We start from the raw sequence: 27,174 nt of genomic DNA on the forward strand, positions 1-27,174 counted from the left end.
GCCATATTTTTCAATTTATTTTATATAATATATAAAATGTTAATATACATATTTCATGTATTACATGAAAAGCGATTAGATGTTTATTCATAAAAAAATATACTGTGAATATCGACTGGTTCACAATTCAAATTTATTTTTGTGTCACTGCATCTTTTCGGCGTCGTCCGAGGGATCATAGTTTGAAATATTACAAACTGCTAACGAGTTGTAGAGTGAACGCGTGCTTTATAATAATAATAATAATATAAGCTAGTGCATTAATCCAACAATGTTTTAAGGAATTCGTCTTATTTTTAACTCCGGTAAAAAATTCTGTAATACAATATATTTTGTAAGAATATTTTTAATTCACGCAACGGTTTCTCGCATTAAACACATCGATATGGTAAAAGTTTGAATTCATATTTTAAAACAGTAAAAAAAATATCCACACAAAATCGATTTCTATACATCCCGACGTCGTCACTTCACCGCGATCTAATATACACGACAGTGCATCTCATGTTTTTGATTAAACGAACGCTAGCCATAATCCCTCGCTAAAACTCAATTAAACACGAACAAAAACCTTACAGCCGACCGAAAAGGCCGGGCAAACGGTTTTACGCCGCCGTCGACACATTAGCGGCTTTTTGAATTCGCGCGAGTCGGAGCCATCGGAAAGGTCGCGCGTGGAGGTATTGTCCGGCGGCGCGTCCGGTAAACGAACGAACGCTGAGGTACACACACACAGCCGGCCGGCGGTGGCGGTCGGACAGCGGGCGAACAGGAAATAGTGGCGCGGCCTTTGCGCCGATGATCGATAGTGGGCCCCCCGGCGTTCTGTCACGATCAGGCGCGTCCGTATTGCCGTCGCACGTCGCGGCCCTAAAGAACAGCTGGGCGTTACGTGTTCTCGGCGTACCGTGACGGACGTAATTGCGAATCACCGCTGTCTCTTATATACAGCCGACGCGACACAAAAACACAGAAACGTTAATACCATGGTGTCTGAACACGCCGCGCGCTACGGAAATCGTTTGACGGCCAAGCGAATCGGGTGCGCCTCGTCGGACGATCGGAAATCGTGCGGGGGAACTCGTCGTTTTTTAATATTATTATGATAATACGGCGGCTGTTGTATGTGACGACGTTATATTATCATACAATAATTATTTTCGTTGTCGTTGTGACGATGACAACTGTTGCCCGATAAACTGTAGCGCCCGAACGACGACGACGACGACGATATCCGTAAACCGATAATGATACGTTTGGTTTACAGTGGTTTTTTTTCTCTTTTATTTGTTCCCGCGCAAACTGCAGAGGGTGGTTCTCCGTAGTAACTATATAAACTCTCCCGCAAGATACGTGTTTATCGTCGATGAAAATAAACTCGAATGTATCACTTTATACCACTACAACGGCGGTCGTATGTAGGTAGGTCTGCGATTATTTACAGTTGCCGAGCTATATCAAGTCGCAATTGGACGACGAATAGTTTTTTAAATCGTTCTGTGTAATATTATCTCAGTTCTATGATTTGAAAATACTGTTTTTGAATTTTTATCTGCCGTGAAATTTCTGAAATTAATATTGCAATTGTTTCGAGGAAAATTATTATTAAAATCGGAAAACAAATTAGTAAATCTGTAGGTTTGTGATTTCTAAGTTATTTCCTAATATATAGGTACCTAATCGTTATGACGTACGTGACTTTACATAATCGTGTAACGGTAAATAATTAATAATTTTATAAAAGAAATTATTGCATAATTAATATATACAATTATGTTCAGCGCTACTCTAAAGTTTTGTAATAATATGCTCCATCTGCTTTTCTGATCAACTTATGAGCATAGATTAGTTATTTGATGTAGGTTAAAGTTGTATTCACGCGAGGAAAAAACGTCAATTGAAAAGTTCAAAAGTTTCTGAAACAAGTTTTTGAACGTAATAAATTGCATTATTGTGTAACATTTAAAATGCGTGGGAACGAGTTACTGATAATTGCACTTATAAGTATGAGATTTAAACCACTCACAAGATTCTATAAATATCTGTGTAGTGATGAATGATAAAATGTATCTGCAAGCAATGTAAACCGCGGTTAATTTATTTGCATTTTTAATTTCAAGTTATTTGAAGTTTTTTCATTATTTTATCTAAATTATTTCGAAATTAATGCATTATTCACTGAGTGTAACATTTTCTGGCAATTTTGTATAATACAATAATTATTAATTATGTTTATTTTTTACTTAATGGGTACATCTCTCATAATTTTATCATTACGTTGTTTTTAATTTTTGTCATTAAAATACATGTTGATTCAATTAAAAGTAGTATTCCCTAGAATGTAATTTTTTTTGGAAACAAACCCAAAACAAAATTATTAATTTAATTATTAATACACACGCATAATACGAAATAGTCACTAATTAATTGTCAATTGATTAAATGAGAATATTACAATACGATTGTATGTTCTTTAGATATATAATATTAACAACAATTTGAAATCGTTTGGATTCAATCACTATTTTATTTATTTTCAATACACCATATTATAATGGTATTGTCACAGAGAAAAACGAAACAATAGGCGAAATCACGTAGAAATATTGATTGAATTGCAATCTAAACAAACAATAAAAATTATTTATTCCAATCTCATTATTGAGAGATAGAATACCTGTAGGCGTATAGCAAAAATATAAATTCATTCTGTCTTGAAAATAAATTTTAAAATAAAATTGTATTTTAGAATTTATTTACTTATAAAAAACTCTGATGATTGCGATTGTGAGTACAAGTAAAATACACTAAAAATGATTATACTATAAAATAATTGTTACAAAATATACCTCTCGGAATAATCAATACAATCACATATTATTATTTATTATATAAACTTACCAAACGAACATCAATCTAGTACTTGCATACCATATAAGTGTATTGTTTTATAGTTTTATAACAATAAAAACAATTTTTACAAGTTTATGTCAGAAATATGATAACAATTTTATTTTTGAAATATACACTGTAGGTACGGTATTATTTTTACGAGAGAATAAACAATATATTTAACTCCACTCTAACCAACGTTTTTATAAGAATATTAATTTTAATTTTTCTTTAATAATTTTAATAATTAACTTATCGACATTTTATTTTATTAAAAAAAAAAAAAAACCTCAAGTCAAACTATATTTTAGATGATTGATGTTGATCAATAATAATAATAATATAATATAAATTGACTGATTTTATTTTAGTGTATTATTTTAAGATTACATAGCGTTGTCCATACAATTTTTCGAATAAATCTGTCATGCATCTATCAACATAAACGTACCTATATTGATTTTATTTTTTTATGATAGTGTGCTTTGAGCATAAAAATCTATTGAAATTTACCTCAGGGAGATTTTATAACCCATAAAATATATACCTGCTACTACTACCGTGTTTATGAGTATATACCTATATTAATCTAATAAAGTAAAAGAACATCGCCTATCGAAAACTTGAACATTTTTTTTTTTTATTATTAATATTAACATTAGAGATATGTTGGGCATTTATTTTACGAAAGAACTACTGTATTGAGTTATATTAAAACATTTTATATTTCTGTAAATTAATTTTATCGAAGCCTTGATACTCCCACCGCTTTTTCATCGACCGTATTATATTGTTCTCGCATTATATTTTAACGTTAAAATATTGTGACGTTTAAATTACTGTCAGAACCCCTCCACAAAAAAAAAAAACGACAAGTAATATCTTTTATAATATTTAATAGTTAATTGTAAAAACAATTTTGAATAAATAAAAAATATATACACCTCAATTGTTTTCGTATCCTATATGGACACTTGACCTGTGTTAAATGTGGTGGACAATACGACGTCAGCCATTATATTATGCAGTACGTAATGCGTGATGTCGTATTTATCTTGCCGTGGAAAAAATTCCTTAGAATCTTATTTCGTTAAAATCGAGGAAGATCGAGCCTTTTCCGTACTGGTAGCGAACAAATCAAACGCATTTCTTGAAAACTGTCCCGAACATTTCCAGAGTCCTTTTTTACTAAGCGCGTATTTTTATATCAGACGACAAAAAGTCTCGACGGCATCTCACGCACCGGGTGTTCCGCGTCGCAGCTTGTATACCCTCGGGTCGGTTTTCAGCCCATATATAGCTAAATCGATTTCATCCTAAACCAACCAATTACTTTCGAGACAGCGTTAAAAAATACTTAAGACCGTTGTCCAAAAAGAAGTAAAATACGTTTAAAAAAACTTTAGCTTGTACGTGAGGAAAAATTATTCAACCATAGTAGCGGCGTGGGGTGTTAAAATACTGCAGTATACCTTTAAGTATAATGTATACACACACACACACACATAAATAGTATTAGTGTGATTCATCAACCGTGCTTGCCCCCTATTTGATCTTTAATTTTACATTTCCTTAAATTCAAATTTTTAGTATATTTAACACAATGTTTTGTTTATTATAACATATAATATAAACATACCATCTAAGTTATTATAATAAAATACTTTAATATCCACATACATTTTAATTATTAAAATGGTTAGATTTTTCATTTCAATTTTCATCACTATTTTCAAAAAATAATAATCTGCAATGCATAATAAAATAAGGTAGTCCTCATATTGTGACAAAAATAATAATTCGTGTTGCTAATTGCTATAGGATACTATTTTCTTTGGAAGGTCTTTAGGTTATTACTTATTTGGTATAATACATCTATATTGAAAAATGTCTAATATCAAAATTTTAAAAATATTTATTGCAATTTTAGTGGAACTAAGTGTAGGTACTTGGTAACTCATACAGTATATATTATTATTGATATAATGTTAGGATTCCAGTGATTTATTATATTCGATTTAAACATTATAATATATATTGTTACTGCTTTATACCGATCGATTTTACAGGCAACGATTCGCAGCGAAACCTTCACTTATATTACAAGTTTACGTCGTACAATATTTTCAACGTTAATGAAAAAAATGTGTGTGTGTGTGTGTGTGTATGTGTGATTGTCGTAAACTTTTATTTTATTAACGTGGTGCGTATAATAGTAGTTACCAAAACTCTGATGAAATAGAACGCTTAATCGGTAACTGCAGTAAAGTTCGTTGACATCAAATTGATGGTATTTATTACAGAAACTATATATATGCTTGGTCAAAGTTTTGTTTGAATTTAACAGCTAAGAACTATCGCTGGACATATGCGTAGATTATAATGTATAGGTACCCATAGGCAATTTTGGCAAAATATAAATTTCAATACAAAATAATCTATCATTTACATGTTCTAATATATTATTTTTTTCATTACATGACGCCAAATCAATTTTATTTTATAATTCCACGCAATAAATTATAAAAATTTCTTTTAAGTAATAATATCTATAGATGTGTATATTAAAAAGTAATGGTACAAGTTGCAATACGCGCATCGGGTTTCATATTTAAATAAGATGTTTATCGATCATTTAATTTATAAACATTGTATAGTATTTATCATTTAATATATTATCGTAAATTTCTTTCATATTGTTTAAATTTGTGACAAACACTTTATTATTCTCGTTGGAAAATTAAATCGTACAAAATTGTCTTCACTAAACTGATAATGCAAGATAATTACATTAATTACATTGTATTACATAATATGATATAGGCATAATATTGTATACTACGTAAAAATATATTGTCAGAATTAATGCTTGTTAAACAACTAAGAATAAGTTTTATTCGCAGTTCTAGTATATCATATAGAAAAAAATATTACTTAAATAATTACTTTATTCATTTATTTTTAACGATTTTTTTTTATTGTTTAATTTCCTTAATAATCAAATTTTTATTTACCGAAAAATTAAAAAAATGTTAATACTAAGTATTTAATCAAAATTTTATCTTTTTTACTGTTCTTAAATAAAAATAATAATTATAGATCAAACTTCAAAGTTGACAAAAACATAAATAATAAAAAAAAAAATTATTGTTTTACACTGAGAAAATGTACACGATTTTTTGTGATTATTTAATATATATATATATATATATATAAAGAGCGAGGAATAAGAGCGTTTTTAGAAAAATACAAGAGACAAAAAAAAAAGTAATATGGCAAGCATTGCTTTTACAACAATAGTTTCTTTACCAATTTCAAAGTCTAAAATACTTAATATTATATAGCAGTTATATTGTGTACAGTATAATTATATTATATCTAAATATATTGCATTTAATTTTTTTTTACAATTTATTTTTCAAAGACTAAATATTTTTTTGCGTTACTTATAGAAAAATATTATTAAAAACTATGAATTAAGTAATATTTTAGAATTGTTTTAACTATTAAGCTATTATATTATCTAAACCTTCATCTGACGAACAAATATAAAAAAAAATATGAACACTTTAAACGTTATTATTTGTCATTAAATTTTTCTGAACTATTATTATCATTATTCATCACGGAAAAACATACAATGACAAAACAAAGTAATTTAGTTAATTTAACCAACTGCTATCGAGTAAATAATAAAAAAATTGTAAAATACATTATAAAACTCGTTTATGCACTAATTCTCTGGTAATTTTAGGTATATAGGTTAGGTATTATAATACTACACGTAGATAAGTCATAATCTTCAAAGATGTTTACGCAACAGCAATCAAATGAGTACAGAGCATATTTTTCACGGCTGTGTGTAGATGTGTGTGTGTACTCACGCGTGCGTATATTTATGGTTACCTGCCGGCTGCCAGATACCCTGGAGTCATATATTAAAAGTAGATAAATGGCGATGAAAATAATATTATTATCTAATTAATAGTGTACCTTTTCTTACAAATATTTGAATACTGAAAAATACAATATAACAATGGAAATTATAATAGATTAAAAATTACTATTTAGAATATTATTATTAATATTATACTACAAAAAATGAAAAATATCATATTTTAAATTTTATAATATAATATTATAAAATATGTTTTATAATTATTATTCCAATTTTAAACATGTATGTTTCATAAACATATAATAAATACATATTTTAAATTTATACTACGAGTATTTTTAGAACAATTATTTGTAATACTCGAGAAGGTAATAAAGATATTGTTAATTATTTTTGATTGCATGAATAAATATTTACTTTAGTATTATTCAACTAGAAAATGTTATTCTTAAAAATTTGTGGTCGAGAAATTTTTTCTACACAATAATATATATATTTTTTTATTACAAAACCAACACGGATCAGGGTTTTTTATATACATTTTAATTGGATATTCATTTATACTGCAAAAAGTTGATTTTATTTTATAATTGAAAATAGGTACCTACCTAAATATTTATTAAAGTAAATTAATACATGGGTGTTCGAACACTAAAACATAGCATTTAAAAACTATTAAGTTATTATAAAAAAAATGCAAGGAAAAAATTTAAAAATCGAAAAACAATTGACTATTAGAAACAATTATTTATTTGAAATAGAATATTAAAATAAAAATATTATCAATATATTTATTGTATGTTAAGTGAATGGGTCCTAGTACTTAGGACCGGTGGTCCGAAAAAATGGCGGTTTTGAGAATGATGTCAGAAATTGGATTATATTTGAATGGATAAAGTGGAAAAATACGTCAGGTGTTAAGTGTTATAACAGGATAACGTTGAAAATAAAAGGTAGGTATTATTATAAAGTAGCCAATGTTGTATAAATCGAAATATGAAGTGGTAGACAATAAAACCGAACAGATGATGAGTGTTGAAAATATGAGAATTCTAGAGTAGATTATTGGATTGGCTATTAAAGGTAGAATTATAAATAAATTCATTTGGGGTCGCGCTGAAGTGGCATCAATTGTTGACAGAATGAAGGAGTATAGGTTAAGATGGTCACATTATGAGGAGAGTTGAGTGAGAATATAAAAAGTGACAATGAAATTAACATAGAAATAAAGATAAGGAAATATAAACCAAAGTAGAGATGGATAGATAGAATAGAGAATGAAACAAAAAAACCTATGCAAGTTTAGTAGATATGGTACGATATAGTCCTACGGAAATTCAGGATAAGCATCCGCGTAGCCAGAATTTTTTTTATGAAGTAATTTTAATTTTATATTCAAATATCACTTGAGAAGGAGGTACAAATACTTTCCATTATAATGATTAATTTTTATATTAATAATTTCAAATATCAAATAAAAATTTACTAGTATACTATCAAAAATATATTTTATATATCTAAAGTGTTTGATTTACTATATTAAATACTATATTAAAACGGCTGACGGTAAAGACATTGAAACACCTAAAATACCCCCTGGCTAAATCACTGAGAACCTACATAATTGAAAGTGAAAGGCAAATAAAAAATCATTTTCAAATTTACTATTTTTTAGTAGAAACTTAGATACATTTTTAATGCATATGGAACAACTTAAAAAAATTAAATCGATTGAAACGCTATGTGCTGGTGTTAATTTTACTATTGTTATACTATGTATAACATAATATTAACAACCTAGTATTTTTTTTATGCTTTGATCACGTAAGTATACCAGCTATAAACAATTAGTTTGAATTTCTTCATTGCATTATTTTTTTTTTATATTTTCTTTTGTTGAGATACGGTACTTTTGAGAGCATCAAATAGTTTTATTTTTGTTTTATGACTTTTAAATACATTTTTGGAATTTGTAAATGACAATATTGGTGAATAATAATGTCAAGCGAATTACAAGTTTGATAAAGTGGTCAGGTTGTTCAGAATTCCAAGAATATAATTGACGTTTCAATGAGAAAGTTATAGTGATTTAAGTATAATTTAATTTTTAGCCTAAGTGAAGTTTTTTTCGGTCGAGTCAACTTGGATAAATGTTTTTTTATTTTTTTTACTTGTCGTTTGCTATAAAATTTTAAAAAGTATCTAAGTATTTATTTTTTGTTGCGAGTGCCGTAATGAACAGAACAATTTATAACATCGACATTGGATAACTATTTACAAATTTTCTATTTTTTAAAACTAAAATGGATAATTTTTTGAATGCATAATAATAAAGTAATACACCATTTTTATTTTATTTTTTTTTGTATTTCATATATCAGCTTTATATTGTGGGTATCATTGAAACCAAAATATAAACAATATTTTAAAATATCATATATTATAAGAAAAAAAATATATTTTAAATTAAAGCTAGTAATAACATTGGCTTTACAGTGGATACACATAACTAAGTAAGTTCAGTATTAGTTAGTGAACTACAATACTAAAATTAAATAAAAATACATTTACAATCATAGTAATTAAAATTCAATGTAATATCTAAAATAAGAGTTTTTATGAATTATTATAATATTGAGGTATTGTAAGAAATTATTTCTAGTAATTGTATTATAATATAAATAATTTCTCAAATTGTTTGAATTTTAGTATAAGCTTCAAATCTCATAAAAAAAACTTATCTAGTATTTCATTTAATTAGCCATACTATACGATATACCTACAACCTATTTTTAATAATATGGATTCTGAAAAACAGTTTCGTTACCCTCTAACAGTCACAATGATCATCTTTCGAATAGTTATTACTTTATTATTATTTTAATCTTATAAAATATAATTTATGAAAAAAAAAATTACAATTACAATATGTTATATATTTATAATGGATAATCTAAGTAGAGTCATTCGTATAGATAAATAATATATATCATAATATAGTGAACATAAATACAAAATGAGCGAAACTGGGATTTTTTTATTTTAGATAGATAGTGCATCATTTATATAGGGTATTTGTAACTTTTTTAGCGTATTATTGTTAGTTGTTTCGTAGAAAATATGAATCAACTGTTTTATATAGTCATAAATATCGATTGAAATGTTATGTACTTTAAACTTTGAGATGTAATTTTTTTTTCTCAAAAATTCTACTGAAAATTATGAAAAACTTATTGAAAAAAAAATATTATGAAATGGAAATAAACATGACGATTTAAATATAAACATTTTCAGTTTTTTTTTATTATAATTAATAAAAAAAAAAAGGTAAATACACAATTTAGTATTAATAGCTAGGTATTATTATAATCTTTGAATAAATTATGGTGAACTTTCAATATATTGTGGTGACTACATTTTAAGTTAAACAGTATTAAGTTTAATCAACAATTAAATATATATATATATTATATTACTATAAATAGCATTTTTAAAATTACTGGAATACTGGATATAATAATAATTTTATTTGTAAAATGTTCAACAATGTAAGTGTCCGTAACCGGTTTTGAGTTTCTTATAGTTTTGCATAAACTCATATGACAATTAAAGAATGAATGTTTTTCTATTGGAATTAAATGAACAAATTATTTATTTACCGATTCATTTAACATTTCAAATATATTTATAATTCTATAATATGTACAAACTTACAATGACCAAAAATTTATAAACATTGTAAGTTTATATCTATTCGCATTATACAGTGTTTTTACTTTTTTTGGGATTTAAGTGCTTTTTATCCTCTCTATTTTATGCTAAGTCAGACCTTTGCTATAATTCCATAATCCTAGTATTTATGAAAAACCTTCTCATAAAAACACTGAGACAATAAAATATTTGTGACTAAATTACAAAGCACTTATTTTATAAAGGTATCATTTTTTTTTTTTTACTTTCTAGCGATTGCGTTTTAATTTACTAAATTACTATTTTGTAAAAAATAAAATGTTTTATCGTATATAGTTTCAATTTTATTTTTATTTTTTATTTTATTTATTAATAAATAAATTATTATATATATTTAAATTATTTAATTAAGCTTCGGCTTTGACAAATAGATCATAAGACTTATAGGTACCATACATTTTTAATCGTAATAATTGTATTATTTAAAAAAAACTGGCAACATATAGTATTGTTCAAAATATACTGATCGATTTATTAAATTATTATTAAAAATTATCGTGGAGCGTTTAAGTTTACCAAAGGTTAATGTTTGAGTATCGTATGTCATTAAGTATTGCACGATAAATACAAACATAAATGTAAAAATATATTTTGTGATATTAATGCTGACATTTAACATTCAATATCGTTAACACATTGTGGATCATGATTCGTGAGTCGTGACATAGCGATCGAGAGACATCTAATATTACGGCGCAATTGTTTAGTCCCAGGTGGGAATTTGATAGTTATAACAACGTTGTGTTCTTTATATCCACTTCAAAGTGTCAGATTTTCCTAGCCGGATAACAAGTATTGTAAATAATATACCATGTAAAGACAAAAACAATCATAATGATTTGTTGATGATAATCATATTATTAAACAATAATGTCTATTTAGGTATTAATATTTCCGTTTCTTGAGATTTTGGATGTCTGATGGTTTTATTTTTATTTGTAAATTTAGCCAACGTTAAAAGCGAATAATTGTTTATTTATTTCATCTTAGATCATTATTTATTCTCCCTGTCACACCCACGCCTCTATATACATATATATATATATATATACGTCACGGTATGTGTGTTTTACTCTACAGAACGTACTTATCCTAATTTAACGACTCTCATAAAAATGGGGACGATTGTTATTTAGAGCTTTTAGCCCGACTGAAACTTTGTAATCAGATAAACGACTATTTCCCCGTCTACCTTTACCGCAATACCCTGCGGAGTAACAGCCGGAACGCAGATGTATCGGGGTGTTTACATAAGTATTTAACGCCCGTGGAAATTAGATGGCTTTGAAAAACGCATACCATCGTCGTTTGCGCTTCAATTTAAAACATACCTGGTTTGACTTACGCAGAACTTCGCGTATAATATCGTCAAGATTATGAACTGTTTAGATGTCGATGAGTAACGGTCACGGCTTTAGTAAAATTATTTACGATGGTTCCCATAGTTTACATGTATATTGCATTACTACGTTGTTTTGTTTATTTATTATTGAGTAGTTATTCTTTTAATTTGTATTTTGTACACAATTTTACTAATTGCGTATATATTTGCATTTGTTTTTTTAATATTTACTTATATTTGTAAATGTAATAATGCAATTATAAATAAATACATACATACATATTTTGTATGCATTTATTCTCGATATATCTTATGCATTAATGTACAGGGTTTGTAAAACACTACAATGAACATCATAATATTATATTAATTATATCACATACTAGGTAATGAAAATATTGGCATAAAATAATTGAATTATGATTTTAATTAGAAATAATTTTGTATACTCTTGAAAATATGGCAATTTACATTTTATTTCATTTTCTCGACTACTGAATTTTAAATAAAAACTTTTTTTAACCAAAGGTTTAGTAGGGATATTTATTCACTGCATGTATATTAAAAATAACATTAATTATAATATAGTGAACCATTTAATATTAGGGTAAAGTTTATATTCATTATTTTAATTTATTTCATTTTATTTTTCTATACTTGACATGCATATGATATAACTTAAATAAATCAAAATATTGAAAAAATGTAGTTTGCTTAGATGTATAACATATAATATTAAATTTTATATAAAGTAATTTGTACAATATTAACAAAATAAAAATACGATTATATTATATCAATTATATAATATTGAATTTTATTAATATTTAAAGTAAACTTATTCAAAATAAAGATGGTAAATAGTAGTGCTTTATAACACATATTTTGTCAAAAGATAAATAGAAAAAAAAATAATTTATATAATGTTAGAACAAAATACAAAATAATTATAAAAATAGATGCAAATAGTTATCTCATTTTTGTATAAAATGAACGAACTGCTGCGAGTGCTGCGTAAACTTATATAGGCATTTTATGTTATGTTATAAAACTTTAAATGTTATGATTTCATAATATTTTTGATATACACATTATGTTGTGTGTAATTTTTAACAAGTTAATAGTTTATTAAGTTTGGTTCAATTTTTTGGAAATAATTTATGAAATTTACAGACAAAAGCCTTAATCCTGATCTACTTATATTTTTCCTAATTAATTTGTCTTCACAATAATATTGCAGTGTACTTTTTTGTTCAATTTAGTTGAATATGTTTGACTTCTTTTCCAGCCAAGACTATTTTTAATTTTTTCATATATTTTTCTTAGAGCGAAATCTTTAGTATGTAACTATAAATGTTGAGAAGTTAACATTAATTGGAACAGTTTATTTTAATGCAGAAATGTATAAAATTGCAATACAATTTTTAAAAAATTTGACAAAATATACTATTTAAATATTACTGTTATTTATTGCTAAAGTATTTTACGGAGAACTTATAGTAATGTTACATTTTAACTATCCAAGTTTATTACATAACTACATATGTCTTACAACTTATACTATAAAAACAATTATAGTTTAAACACCACTAGATTAATTACATAGGGAGATAAAAACTGCATATTAGTCCTGTTTGTTTTTTTTTACATGCATAAACTTCTCAATAAACAAACAGTAGAAATAGTTTTTTGATAATTTTAACTGTTTCAGTTTACAGAAATTATTTTAGTTTCTTCTAGTTTTAGATTATTAACAACTCAATAAGCAAACTGTTTATGAAAAATAAAAAAAAAATAAAAAAATAAAAAGTATAATATTTTAAAAATATATTTATCATGTACTTCTATAATCGTATTATAATTAGGTTCTAAATTTAATAAACAAAATACAATTCATCCAGTCGGTCACTTAATATACTATTTTAGTATAATTTTTTTTTACACTTTAAAATTAAAATAATGCCCAATACAAAAAAAACTATTAACACAAATTCTAGTTTTTAGCTTTTTTCGTTTTTATTTTCATAGTATAAATTATTTACAGCATTTTCCATCACATTTCTCGTATTTTATTGCCTTTTGTTTACGACTTACAAAGCCTGTTGAATACATCAACGTTATGATTGAATTTCGTTTTTTTTTTTTATTAAATAAATTGGAAAACATTTAATATGCCAACATCGAAGTGGAAATGAAAATCAAACGTTCCATGCTATTAAAAATCTACAGCAGCCAGTGAATTGAACAATATTATTATAATATTTACGGTCGCAATAACTTAGGTTTAATGTTTGATATGTATACAAATAGTGTATATCTGCACGGACACGCAACGTAATAAAACGAATGTTTTATCGGTGATGGCCTAAATATAATATTAATATTTATATAATATGTATCATATTATACACATATTTTATAATATATCTTAAGACTTCCAGTAGAAACTCATTTACACACAATGGATTTTTTTTAGTGGGGGTAATTGTATCAATAATGTTTTTCCTTAAATTATACATACCTATACCTATTAGTGATAATTATATTTTGTAGAAATAAATGTTCGTGTTGGAAGACATATTTGCGTAGGTGGAAGGGGGGGGTGGAGAAGAACCGACAAAGAGTTGTAATTCATTAACTCCTCCCCCGCATGAGCCATTTATTATATTATAATATAATATCACTGTACAGCGCGTCGATCGAACTTATTCCGTCTAAGCCAGCCGTTGATAGCCGATTTTAATACTCTCCGATCCGATAGACCAACCCATCAATAGCTGTTGGCATCCGTGTTGTTCGGATTAGTTGCTGGTGGTGGTGATCGTTAAACACGTTTCGATTTTACGACCCTCCCCGCGGACACTGTCGCATCGGTGGCGGGATGCAAATCGAAAATACGTGTTACCGATAATGGTCGGATACAGTGTTTGCTATAGCCCTGCGTATATACTGTTATGATAGCTTTATTACGTAATGACGTAATTGTAACCTTTCCGAATAATAGAAAACTATATTACGTTTTAACTAATTCGGTGGCGTATAATAATCGACGTACACATGCAGTCCTTTGCGCGTTCTACCGCACACGGTTGTCCGGTCGTGTGTAAACATAATGCCGTGCAATCATAACAATATAGGTACTCGTATTATGGTATACCTTTAATTGTTTCAACATCATTATACACATTGTTGTGTTACATAAATAATGACAATGGCAATGGCTATAATACAGTGCGATGTGTTATAATATTAATGTTATTAGACCATGGTATGTACCTATAATTCTATATACACATACAACATATTATATAGGTAAATAGGTAGTTTGTAAAATGATTATAAATATATTACGATTATCAGTTTACCATCGATCATAATATAGCAAATAAGGAACTGAATAAATATTATTCCCTTGTGTTTCAACAGAAAATTTTCGTGGGAAACGTTAGCTCCTCCCCAAGCCCACACACATACAAAGTCCATAACATTTCATTATAAATTTTCTATAAAATTAATGCATATATTTTAATATTATTTAAAATTATAATCAAAATTTTAATTTTAATTTGATTCTCTTGTTCTAGATTTAAAAAAATATTGTAGACTGTAATGTTTAATAACATACATATATCTAAAAATAAACCCAAAATAACTCGGTCCTACACAGTGGTTAATTAGCAATTTCATTGTGAACATGTTTTTTTATATAGTTTTGTATTTTAATAAATTGTACGTGTACGGTTGTGGTAAATAGTTGAAATAGATTTTATGTTATATTGGCTGATAAATGATAAGGGGAAATCAATTTCCAAATGTTATTTGCTTACCTACACTAATAAATTATTGATGAAAAACCAAATATTTTCTTACTTAAAATATATTGTCTAAAATACCCGTTAACTATTGCTGCCTGTTATACAATAATATAAAGTAAGAGTAAATTAGTTTGGATGAATATTAATAATTATTAATTCTTATAGGTATCTAGCACCTACATACACTCAAAACTCAACGGTTGTACAGCTAAAATGCAATTGTAAATGTCTTTGTCATATTATTTAGTTTTAGTAATAATTATAACCGTTTTTATCACTCAAAGTTTTATTCATAAAAATATAATATTATGTTTATGAAAAATAAAAACTTAAAACATAAACCTGGGATTGGTGATGCTCTTTATTAGAACATCTGATTTATTTATAAGAATAACCTAATAAGTAGTTAATATTAAATATTTTAATTATTACAATTAATATATCACAATGCAAATTTATAGTTTTTCGTTTTTTTTTTTATTTATTATTTAAATTATTTAATTACTAATAAAATGTTAACATGTTGCTTACTGAGTTGCTTACTTATTTACTTGAACTAAAGCGTATAGTATTTAAGGTGACAAATTAATTATTATTAATTTTATTACAGTTATAAATCGTTAATATAACATTCTAAGCTACTGACTACGCAGTAATTAAAACTTTATAAATTTGATCAAATTATTTCAATTTAAAGTTATACTTTCAAAGAAACAGCCAAATCTAATACGTAGTAGTCACTAGTTAGTTATATAGTAACTATTAACTATCAATATATATATATATATATACATAAATTATAGTTTACAATAGTTGTAATTTAACCAAATATTACTAAACGTGCAATACACCTAATACAGGATGGGTGTAATGTGTATAGTTTACAACATTAAGTTATTATGAATGAATCTGTGCATTTTTTTTTATAAACAATGCATTTTTTATTATTTTAAATTATTCTATCATAGTTTTATTAATTTTATTTTTGTAAACCAATCTTCGAAAAAATTATTTGTATATACAATTAAATACATAAAATCACGTCGTATTGCCATAACTTATAACTTACTTATAACAATCATAAATATATTTGATAACGAATGTCAGTATATTTAGCTTCACTTTCGATAATATGTTATAAACTATAACTATTAGCAACAATTGGAATAAAAATATAATTATATTTTATTTATCAACTTTTACACGTAAATTTATTATGTGAATCAATAATAAATAATTAAAACTATATTGATGGTCAATATATTTTAGATAATTAATCATAACAATTAAAAAAAATATTGAAATTACATTATCATAATAATTAGAATATATTAAATGTTCCATGATTATTCAGAAGAACCAAGCACTTGTTATTTAAAGTGAACCATAAACAATTGTTAGGTATTTTCCGAATATTTCTGTTGGTGTATAAACGTATATAATAGAGCTACAGTTGTCGATGTCATACACATATATCAGATTCAAAACACCTGTAAATTGTTCTCACAATATATTAAATATAGTTCATGTGATTGAATTCGATTTGTTATTTTAACATCGCACTGATGGAATTCATTAAATTAACCGTAAATCGTAACAAGTATAAATACTATAAGAACAATGGATACAATCTAGGTGATAAATTTGATCGAATTACATCGAATAAAGCAAATAAGTATGAACCAGTTATCATAAAACACATAGTCTTTGTATACATAAAAAAAAACTGTAGTTTTTATTATATTTTAATTTTGGAATATATATTTTTGGTTTGAACCAAAAAGTAATTTTCATATAAACCTCAACCTTAAATTAAAATTAACTATTCTATAATAATACTATATCGTGCCATTAAAGTAAAATTAAAATTATAACTTTTGAAATACGTAAATTAATTTATTTAGTGTGAAGTAGAACATTTCGAAACTATATAAAATAAAAAATTAGTGATAAATAATGATAAACACCTTCTACTAATGGTTCTAAAATAAATACCAATGTAGTTAGTATGTTTCAATTTGCATCACCTAAACTGTAAGCCCAGCGTTTAGATTATAATTGGCTACTATAATATCTATATGGAAATATAAAATAATTCGTAGATGTATAATAATAATTGAATTAAAAATGTATATGAATAAATGTAATAATATAATATTTTAATATTAATAAACAACAGTTAATACTTATGACAGCAAATAATATGTATAGTTTCACGATGTATTAAAAACAAAATCATGTATAGATCGTTTTCAAAAGTGCTTCCGAATTACTGTTATTGTACATATTATAAACTAAGAAACCAACATTTTAGCGATCCTACGATATAAAGTAAGTTTTTGTATATTAAAATAAGTAAAGGTATGCTAAGAAATAATTGTGGACGGATAGATATATAGACATAATAAAATAGGTAAGTAACATGTAACAAAAAATCATACAATCATATAACTGTTAGCAACTTCCGCTGTGATGATTAATTTTTTACTCAAAATGTTATTTTTTTTTTAAATTTTAACAGCCAAAAAAAAGATTATTTAATAAAAGTTTTACAATTATAACTTGTAAGTTATTCTACCTAATATAGTATGCAAGCAACACATTGATTTTGTTAAAAGTTTAACAAAACGCTTCTTATGCATCGTATAAAATAACTGAAGAACTGATTAAACTTGTTAAACTAAACAAGATTTAAGTTATCATTATTTATTTTTTATTTAGTAACAAATGGTTGTTTATTCATTGAAATATAATGTTTAGAATAGTATACAATATAATATAATTTTATAATATGAAGTTCCAAGCAGTAACGTAAATATAAATAAGTACTATGTTTATACAGTTTATTCGTTATATTTTTAATATTTAAAATATAATTGTACTTTTTAATTACAATAACAGTATAATATGATTTTTAAGTTTAGTTATTAAACTTGAATTATTAATTAATAATTATACCTAAATATATTAAGATTGAGACTAATTATTTTTAAAAGTATTGATATAAAAAAAAAAATCATACATATACAATTTAAAGTCAACTGTACAATTTATTTTATTAATCACAATGTAAATTTAATAATAACAGAATACATTTATTTAAGCGTTCAAAATAATATTATGAGAGAGACCTCAACCAACCACAACAAAATATGTTTGTACTTAAATGACTTCAATATAATATGTTGGTTAGTCACAATCAAGGTCTATATACGCCACGAGGACTTAGCTAGGGCTTAGTTAGACCGAAATGTCATAAATAGTATGAGCCCTCACATTAGTATGGCAGTGGATGAAATTGACAAAACTAATCGACATGTCGTAGTAATCCTGACCTGAATAATATATTGACAGTCCATTATAATACTCAACAGAAAAAATAATTTTTCAATCCTTCTTCTACCACGTTGAATATTTATAATTCAAAATGTATATACTGTGTAGAAACATTGTACCTAGAGCTAAGGCTATTTTACTGTCAAGATAGATTGGTCAAGGGATTTCTATGGAATTTATATAAACGTCTTACTGAATTGAGAACTATTTATTATGGCACTGTTCTAGGAAAGTAACACAACAGAATAATATGCTTTTGTTCTGTTCCGCCGACAATTAATACCTAATACTTAAAACTTTGATATATTATATTATACGGTATTTATTACTGTATTATAAAATTCATGAAACGACTTGACATTTAGTTAAAACTTAAATATTTTATATTAGTAAAATAATTTTAATTATTGTGTTCCGGTAAATTAAATACAATTTTAGGAAATTCGATTAGGTCAAATAAATATTTACACTTTATGCCTCATGGTTCACAATTAGTGACTTACAACAGTAAAATGTTAGATAAATAATATTGTTCATTGTTTGCCTATAGTAAATTGTGTATACATCTGTAGGTTACCATTGTATATTTTATGCAAATATCAAATGTGACTTTAATATATTTTATAGCACAAGCAAAGTAGCTTAACTTAATTTTTCAAAAACTACTCAATAATTGTTGTTAAATATTGAATGATCAACATAAAAACTATACAAGCAAAATATAAGAGAGTATTGATCCGATACATTATTAAATTGATTCGGATGCAAATGAAAGCATTTGATCACGTATGCATTCAGCGAGTGAATTTAAATAAATTACTTGATAATTCAATTTTTAATTAATGATACATCACGATTTATAATAAATAACAATTTTCAATGGCGACACTACACCACAAAGGTTAATAAACCTATTATAAATTAATAATATTTCATTGAAATAAATATATTTTTTAAACAGAAATAAAAACAATATTTAATATACTTAACAAAAAAATAATAATAATAAATCATATTATAATATTAAAAATAAATTTAACAAAAATAATTTATCTAACAATATTTTCAGTAATTTATTTTTGTTTTTATTTTAACAACTATATTATTTTATTTGGTGGTAGGTACCACAAATTATTTTCATCTATGTGATAATGAAAATACTAAATGCGATTAGATAATTGCATGTTTTTAAACAATACAAGAAGTATCTACCTAAATATAAAAGCTGAAAATCAGAAAGAATTTAAGAGCGTACTTGACAGTAATATATTGTTTGTCTCGGTTCAAAAGTCAGACTTGTTGCCATCTTCGAGTGGTACACGCAGTGAAATAGAAAACTAAGTGCATGACGAATAATTTTTAAAGTAATTTTAATTTTATTCATAATTATTTCAAAAATTATGGTTGAAACGAAGCTTTTATAAATAATATTTTCTGATTTCATTAATATAAATTAGTATAAGTTACCTTGAATTTATAATTTTGTACGTAGAATATATGACAGAACATCTGAGAAAGATGCAAAATGTATTGATAATTTAAACTTTTTATTATAATATTAAACTAATACCTATTTATAATAATGACTTATAATAAATTATATACTTGAAATTAACAAATTTATACATAACTAAGAGCATGGTTGTTTAAAGAATAATAGTTAAATTTCATAAATTAAACAATTGCGTATAAATCGGCTAACAATTAATTAAAGATTATTCAGTAAGACAAATTACACATAAAATATAAACAATCTAATAAATTAAAAATTATATAATAATAGACAATTTACACGATGAATGATATTAACGTTTGATTTTGTTAAAAAGTAATTGTATTTTTTATTATTATAACCATCTAAAATGTATAATGTATAATATTATGTTAAATTGTTAACAATATCATTTTAATTATAGGATTTCTTTTTTTAAATTTAAAATGAAGATCAAGTGATTTGTAAATGAACATAATTAAACAAACTATATCTCTTAAACTCTATACTGAATTTATATATTTTTATTTTAACGAATCAAATAATTTCACAAATAAATTCTAATTAGTGTTAATAACTTTTCATTTAATTGCATGTACAGTTTTTAATGTTGACATTTGAGATGCATAATTTTTTTTCCTCGCATATTACTGGCCGTTTCACATATTTTTTACAATATAATGTGATAAAGCACTTTAAACAGTAGATAAACATTTAGAAAACTTTTAGAAAAAGATTAAGTATACAATTTTACTTCAATCATATTAAGTACATAGAATACGCGTTAAAACAATAAATGTAAGTTATTTTATTGGTTTTGCATATTACCATTATTATTTCCAGTAACATAGACGGATTTTGTTTTTGTTTTTTTTTTGGTGGCGATGATGGGGGGTTTTCTAAAAAATTTTGAATTTAATTTCTATTCTTATTTATTTATTATTATTTTTTTAAAATTCCAGTGAATCCTGATCCAATCGACCTGCTGGATACGTGCCTATTTATTTTTTTGTTATGATTAGAAAACTATTAAATTATTATTTATTTAATACCACGTATTTATTATAGATATATTATTCTATTTAGAAAGGAAATATTTAATTTAACATCTTTATTTTCAAGTAACACTGTGTAACTGATTTAATTGTATTATGCAAATAAATATTTAAACTGTACACAAATACCTGTAAAGTCCACATAAAAAAATGTAATATTTGCATACTATTTACTATAACTGTCTATAACCTGTATGCGTGTTCTGTGTACGTGTCATAAGAAATACATCGTTACACGTATTCAATTGGGGTAAGCATTATATCCGCAATAATATTAATAAATCAAAAAAGAATTTGTTATTTTATATTAATTTTCGTATATACTATAATAATGCTATTAAAAATGTATGAATTAATTATATTTTACAGCTATACGCATATACTCATAAATTCTATCAAAATAAAATTAATATAAATCATATTAATTTATAGTAAAATTAATTCCGTGTATCAAAATATATCATACTAAATTAAGTTGTAAGATATAAAAATTAAAATGTTTAGATTGTATTTGTCGAAACTCTCACTTCTATATTGTAATAAGATAAAAATGTAAGTTCATAATTTCATGTACAATTGATTGAAAACAAAACATAAGGTAACCAAATATGATAAAGTAATTTTAACAATATCTTAGCCTTTTTTTTTTTTAATTAAACTTTTCTTGGAAATATTTTTTTCAAATTTCATCATTCTGAATAATGCCATTATTATTAACTTTAAAAACAAAACACTGTATACCATTATAATAACAGAGGTGATTAAAAATACATAAATGTCCAGTATACAAATTGCTGACCAGATAACTTTTTAATTTGTATTTTAAATCGCAAATAAAAATAATGTTTTAGTACTTAGATAGTACAATAATGTTGAAAAATGAAAAATGATATAATTTATAATAAGATACATTCAGATTATTAAACAAATGGGTGCGAAGTTATGAATTTTAATTGTATGCATAATTGTTTTGTTAAATAATAGTAATACATACTAACAAATAAACAATAATTTGATATTAATTGTTTTTGAACCTTATTTAAAGTATCTAGTTGGAAATGTATTTTTAACTCTAGTATTCAAAGAGCTATATATAATAATATATAAATTAGTAATATTATGTACCCTGAACTTATTTAAAAAAAACCGAAGCCAAATCAAACTTTTTTTTTTTAATTGAATAAACTCGAACTTAACCGAACTATTTAAATTTTATATCAAACTCAACCAGAACTTTTAAAAAATCTATAAAAACTTTAAAAAAATTAAGACGCAAATATTAATATTTATGACGAAAATACAATATAACATAAATTCCACAGTAATTGGTTTAATTTTTGAACAAAACATCGGACGTTAGATCTGTTTAATACATTTATAATTTTCAGTTCTATTTGGTTCGAAAATCAAATAGTTCATAATATAGTTAGTTTATATAATAATTAAATAAATCCTGATGTTCAGTATTTGTTAAGATCATAAGTATAATATTAAATATGAAATTAATTCTATAAACTAAAGTCATGCTCTTTGTAGATATAGGTCTTGGGTGTTGAGAAAACGACTGTACCATTGTATAGCTAGTGCCATTAGGAATATGTGACGCTAGGTAGAATTAACAACCGTTAATTAATTATCATATCTTTCAAAAATCAAAACATCAAATAGGTTTTAAAAGTTATTCTACAATTGTTATTAGTGAATTATCGCGTATACCGTAAACTATTTTAAAAATGTGATACAGTTACCCAAACCTAAACCCAATAAAACTTAAGAGTTTAGTCAATAAATATAACATGTATTGTAAAAATGTTTTCAATAGCACCAATAATTATTAAATGTATGCAAAATAAAAAAATGATAATGATAATAATTACCCCACACATCAAAATTCAAAATGTATAATTATTGGTTGATATAAATGCAATTAACAAAACTTTTTGAATAATTCGATTCTGGCGTTGTACAATATATGTACTATCATTGGTTATATTTGATTCAACCTAAAAATAAAAATACTCGAGTTTTCGTTAAAACCAATTAAATTCAGATGAAGTTTATCATGACTATTCAACTGGAATATTTTGGACTAAATTAATTATTATATTTTGAATTTCTTCAGTGATTTTAACTACCTATTGTATTTTACGCGTCATCTAAAATGCAGCAAACGTTCAAAGACAAACATGTCTACTCACACTCTACCTGGTATATAACAGTTATATATCTATGCGGAGAACAAAAATATTTCCATTAAAATGTGATTTGTTTTACAATAGACTCGCAGCTGAATTTGGAAAACCTTGGCGTATTGAAGTACTTATATTGTTGATAAATCCCGTAGTAAATTGTGTATTCGAGAAATAGAAAATTACAATATTCGATTTAATAAGTCGATCGTGACCGGCTCAGTTCGTTGGCTACATCTGTCATTCAACAATTCGAATCCAATAGTTATTCGATAATTGATTTCGTACGAGTCCTAGATCACTCGCAGCTAGTATACCGATAGTAAATTATTCTCCCGTAGAACGCGGCGTCGGCGTAAAATTGTGACAGGAATAGTTAACGAATCGCATTGTTCGTTTTTATAGAATTACACATCCAACGAAAGTCAAACGAAACAATTTAATTCGGAAACTAATTTCACAGAAAAACTGACGATCGATTGCATTATCATTTTATACCGTTGTTGCTGTATTTATTTAATCCGTAATGAGTCGTCTCTGAACACAACATATAGTCGTTGTTGCTGCTGTCTATGTTATTATAGGCTATAAAATATAATATTGTTCGAGTACGAAACATCCGGCGATACGTGATTGTCGACACACACACACACCGCTTATAATGATATTATAATCGCGTTATAGCCGATCACGGTGTAACGGCGCGTATTTTATGTATTATTCACAACTGCTCGAATGCAACTATTATTATTATTATTATTTAAGTATCAGCTACAAGGTATCCTCTTATAAATATATATACCTTAGATTATTAACATTTGATTAATTAATATGTGTTGATGTTTTTTTTTTTTTTAATAAGAAATTATTAATCTATACATATCCGAAGCCGGAATTAGTCGAATCGAATCATATGGATGTTTAGGAATGAGTCGGTGAACAGTGTACCGTTGACGGGTTTGACTATCATTGCGTAAATTCGATGTTGCGCGTAACACAGCTTTAGACATTGCCAACAGTTGAAAGCCTCGTGTGACCAATTACGAGTCTGCTTAGTGTAACTTATTCCTTATGGTCTAAACACTTTAAACTAATGGCGCTAGGCGGCCAGGGTAAACGGAGTGTTTCATTTCTCTTAATTTATTTTCTGCGCCACAGCCGCCGTTCAGCGTTGCGTACGTCGAGATAGGTATATAGTGTATTTATCTAAACTCGTGCGTAAAATACTACGTGGAGCGAGAAAAATAAAATAAAAATATCCGCGGTTCGGGCGCAGTGCAATGAGACGGAATACGAAACGAACCCGCGATAGCGGTCGTCGCGTTTCAACAACATACGAGTGTTTTACACCCCCAAAAACTACCGGATAACGCGGTACCCGGTTTTTATAAATATTCAGCGGCGGAACTCGACGTCGGAGACGGGAAAAACGTCTACTGCGGTAGGTGTATAAGATAAACACAAATATCACGCGAAAGACTTGCTCGGTTTCGCGGCGGTGTTGTTGTGTGTCTGAAAGAAAAAAACAACACTACCTACGTGTTGAATGTGTGTTTATAACCACCACCGCCCGTGGATTTGGAGAAACACGAGGAAGAAGGCTGCGGAGGTGGCGGCGGCGGCGGCGGCGGTATTACAAAAAATAATAATAATAATAATATATATAAATACACACACACACACACACACACACTTATTCAGCGCAGTTGTATAGCTCTACTAGTTGCTGTTTAAAAATGTAACAGTTCCATCGGCCGGCGATATGTACGACGCGCCGCCGTCTACCGCATAACGATATACGACCGATAACGTATTATTACACACGTACAACAGGCACGTCGGCGCGTAGTGATATCAATACAACGATGAACACGAGGCGACTCGCGTCTCTGTGGCGGGGTGGTGGCGAGTAGCAGTGTTTCTCACCTTTTATTTTCACGGCCGTCAACAGGAATAGCACGGCGACGATCTTTGACGAGGACGACGTCAACGAGAACGACGACGAGGACGACGGCGGCGATGACGAAGACGACGACGACGACGACATCGCGCGTGTGGACGGTGCGCGCGCGGCCAGAACCGACGACGACGATCACGCTGGGACGCGGTGACCACTTCGCGGAGGGACGACCACCGGCACAGGACGAACGGACCGTTGGACGGACCGCCAGCGACACGGCCACCAGTTGCACCGAATCATCGCCGGCATCGCTACCGCGGCTTCTGGCTGTTGTGGCGTCTCTCAGCGTACGGCGACGGCCGCAATAGCGACGGTGGTGGTGGTGGTGGTGGTGGTGGTGGTGTTGGTCACCAACAACGCTGTCCGTCGTGGGATCGACGACGCAGACGGCTCGCGGCGGCGGCAGTACCGGCCACCCATTACCGGCACCGGTGTATCTGTGGCACACGCGGCGACGCGGCGGTGGTAGCGCGACAACAGTCTATATGATGTCGTTTCGCTGCGAACGACGCGGAAGAAGAAACGGGATAATGTACTATAATATTACGACGCGGACGGTTGGCGACGGTGTATATGGCTATAGGTACTGTGCGCGCGCGTACAGGTATTACACGCACCCGACGACGTGCGACATAAATTTGCGCGGATCCCGAGAAGAGGAGCGACGGAGTGGAGAGAGTGGGCGAGGAGGAGAGACGACGAAAAAGACTTCAAAAGAAACCGAACACCTGTATATGTATATACGGCCGAGGATCTGGACCGGCGAGCGAGAAGACGACTACGACGACGACAGTGGACGAGCGGACGTCGGCCGCGACGAACGACGACGAACAACGGCGATGGTGACGGCTCACACACGACTAGCCGCCGGGACAGCGACGGAGGCTGATGGTCCTTATTCTTTGCGCGGGCGCGCGTGTCAGGCCTTTGGGTGTGCGCGGTGCGCGCGTGCGGCGGTGCGCCAGTGGTGCGCGGTGCCCACGGTCCCGATGCGCTGCCGCAGCCGCCGGTGCTCGTCTAGCGATAGCGAGCGACCCACGACGCCGACCCGCCGACCCACACAGACACACACACGCGAGCGCGGGCGCGCGCGCGCGCGCTCACACACACCCACGCAGAGGGACGGTGGGTGCCGCGGTATACAGTACCGACGACGCACACACCGCCTTTAGCTGGCTGCCTGGCTGGACGTCCGTCTGTCCGTTCATCCGTCGGTCCGTTAGATGTGCCCACCGCGGTGATATCATACGCACACTGCATATACATATATACTTTATCGCGTCCTTATATGTGTGTATGTGTGCGTGTATAGTAAGTAGTGGCCACCACCTCCGCACACACCCGTCCCACAGATCAATGCGGCCGCCGCCGCGAGAGCGAGCGCCACCACTTCGCATTTTCAAATGGCACGGCAGGATTTTAAAATAAAAAATGACGAAATGAAC

General features: G+C 28.2%; 1 protein-coding gene across 4 annotated transcripts in view; it reads right to left on the bottom strand.

Moving 5' to 3' along the window:
• Positions 1-26,598, bottom strand: part of LOC113550889 (acetylcholine receptor subunit alpha-type acr-16-like) — a 186,281-nt gene extending 159,683 nt beyond the window's left edge. For all 4 annotated transcript variants that reach the window (XM_026952861.1, XM_026952853.1, XM_026952835.1 and 1 more), the window contains exon 1: positions 25,696-26,598. In XM_026952861.1, the coding sequence (XP_026808662.1) occupies positions 25,696-25,816 (121 nt within the window). In that variant the 5' untranslated portion in view covers positions 25,817-26,598. The remainder of the gene's footprint in view (positions 1-25,695) is intronic.
• Positions 26,599-27,174: the final 576 nt, after the last annotated feature.

Source organism: Rhopalosiphum maidis, chromosome 1 (assembly GCF_003676215.2).
Source record: "Rhopalosiphum maidis isolate BTI-1 chromosome 1, ASM367621v3, whole genome shotgun sequence".
In the NCBI taxonomy this organism is placed as follows: Eukaryota; Metazoa; Arthropoda; class Insecta; order Hemiptera; family Aphididae; genus Rhopalosiphum; species Rhopalosiphum maidis.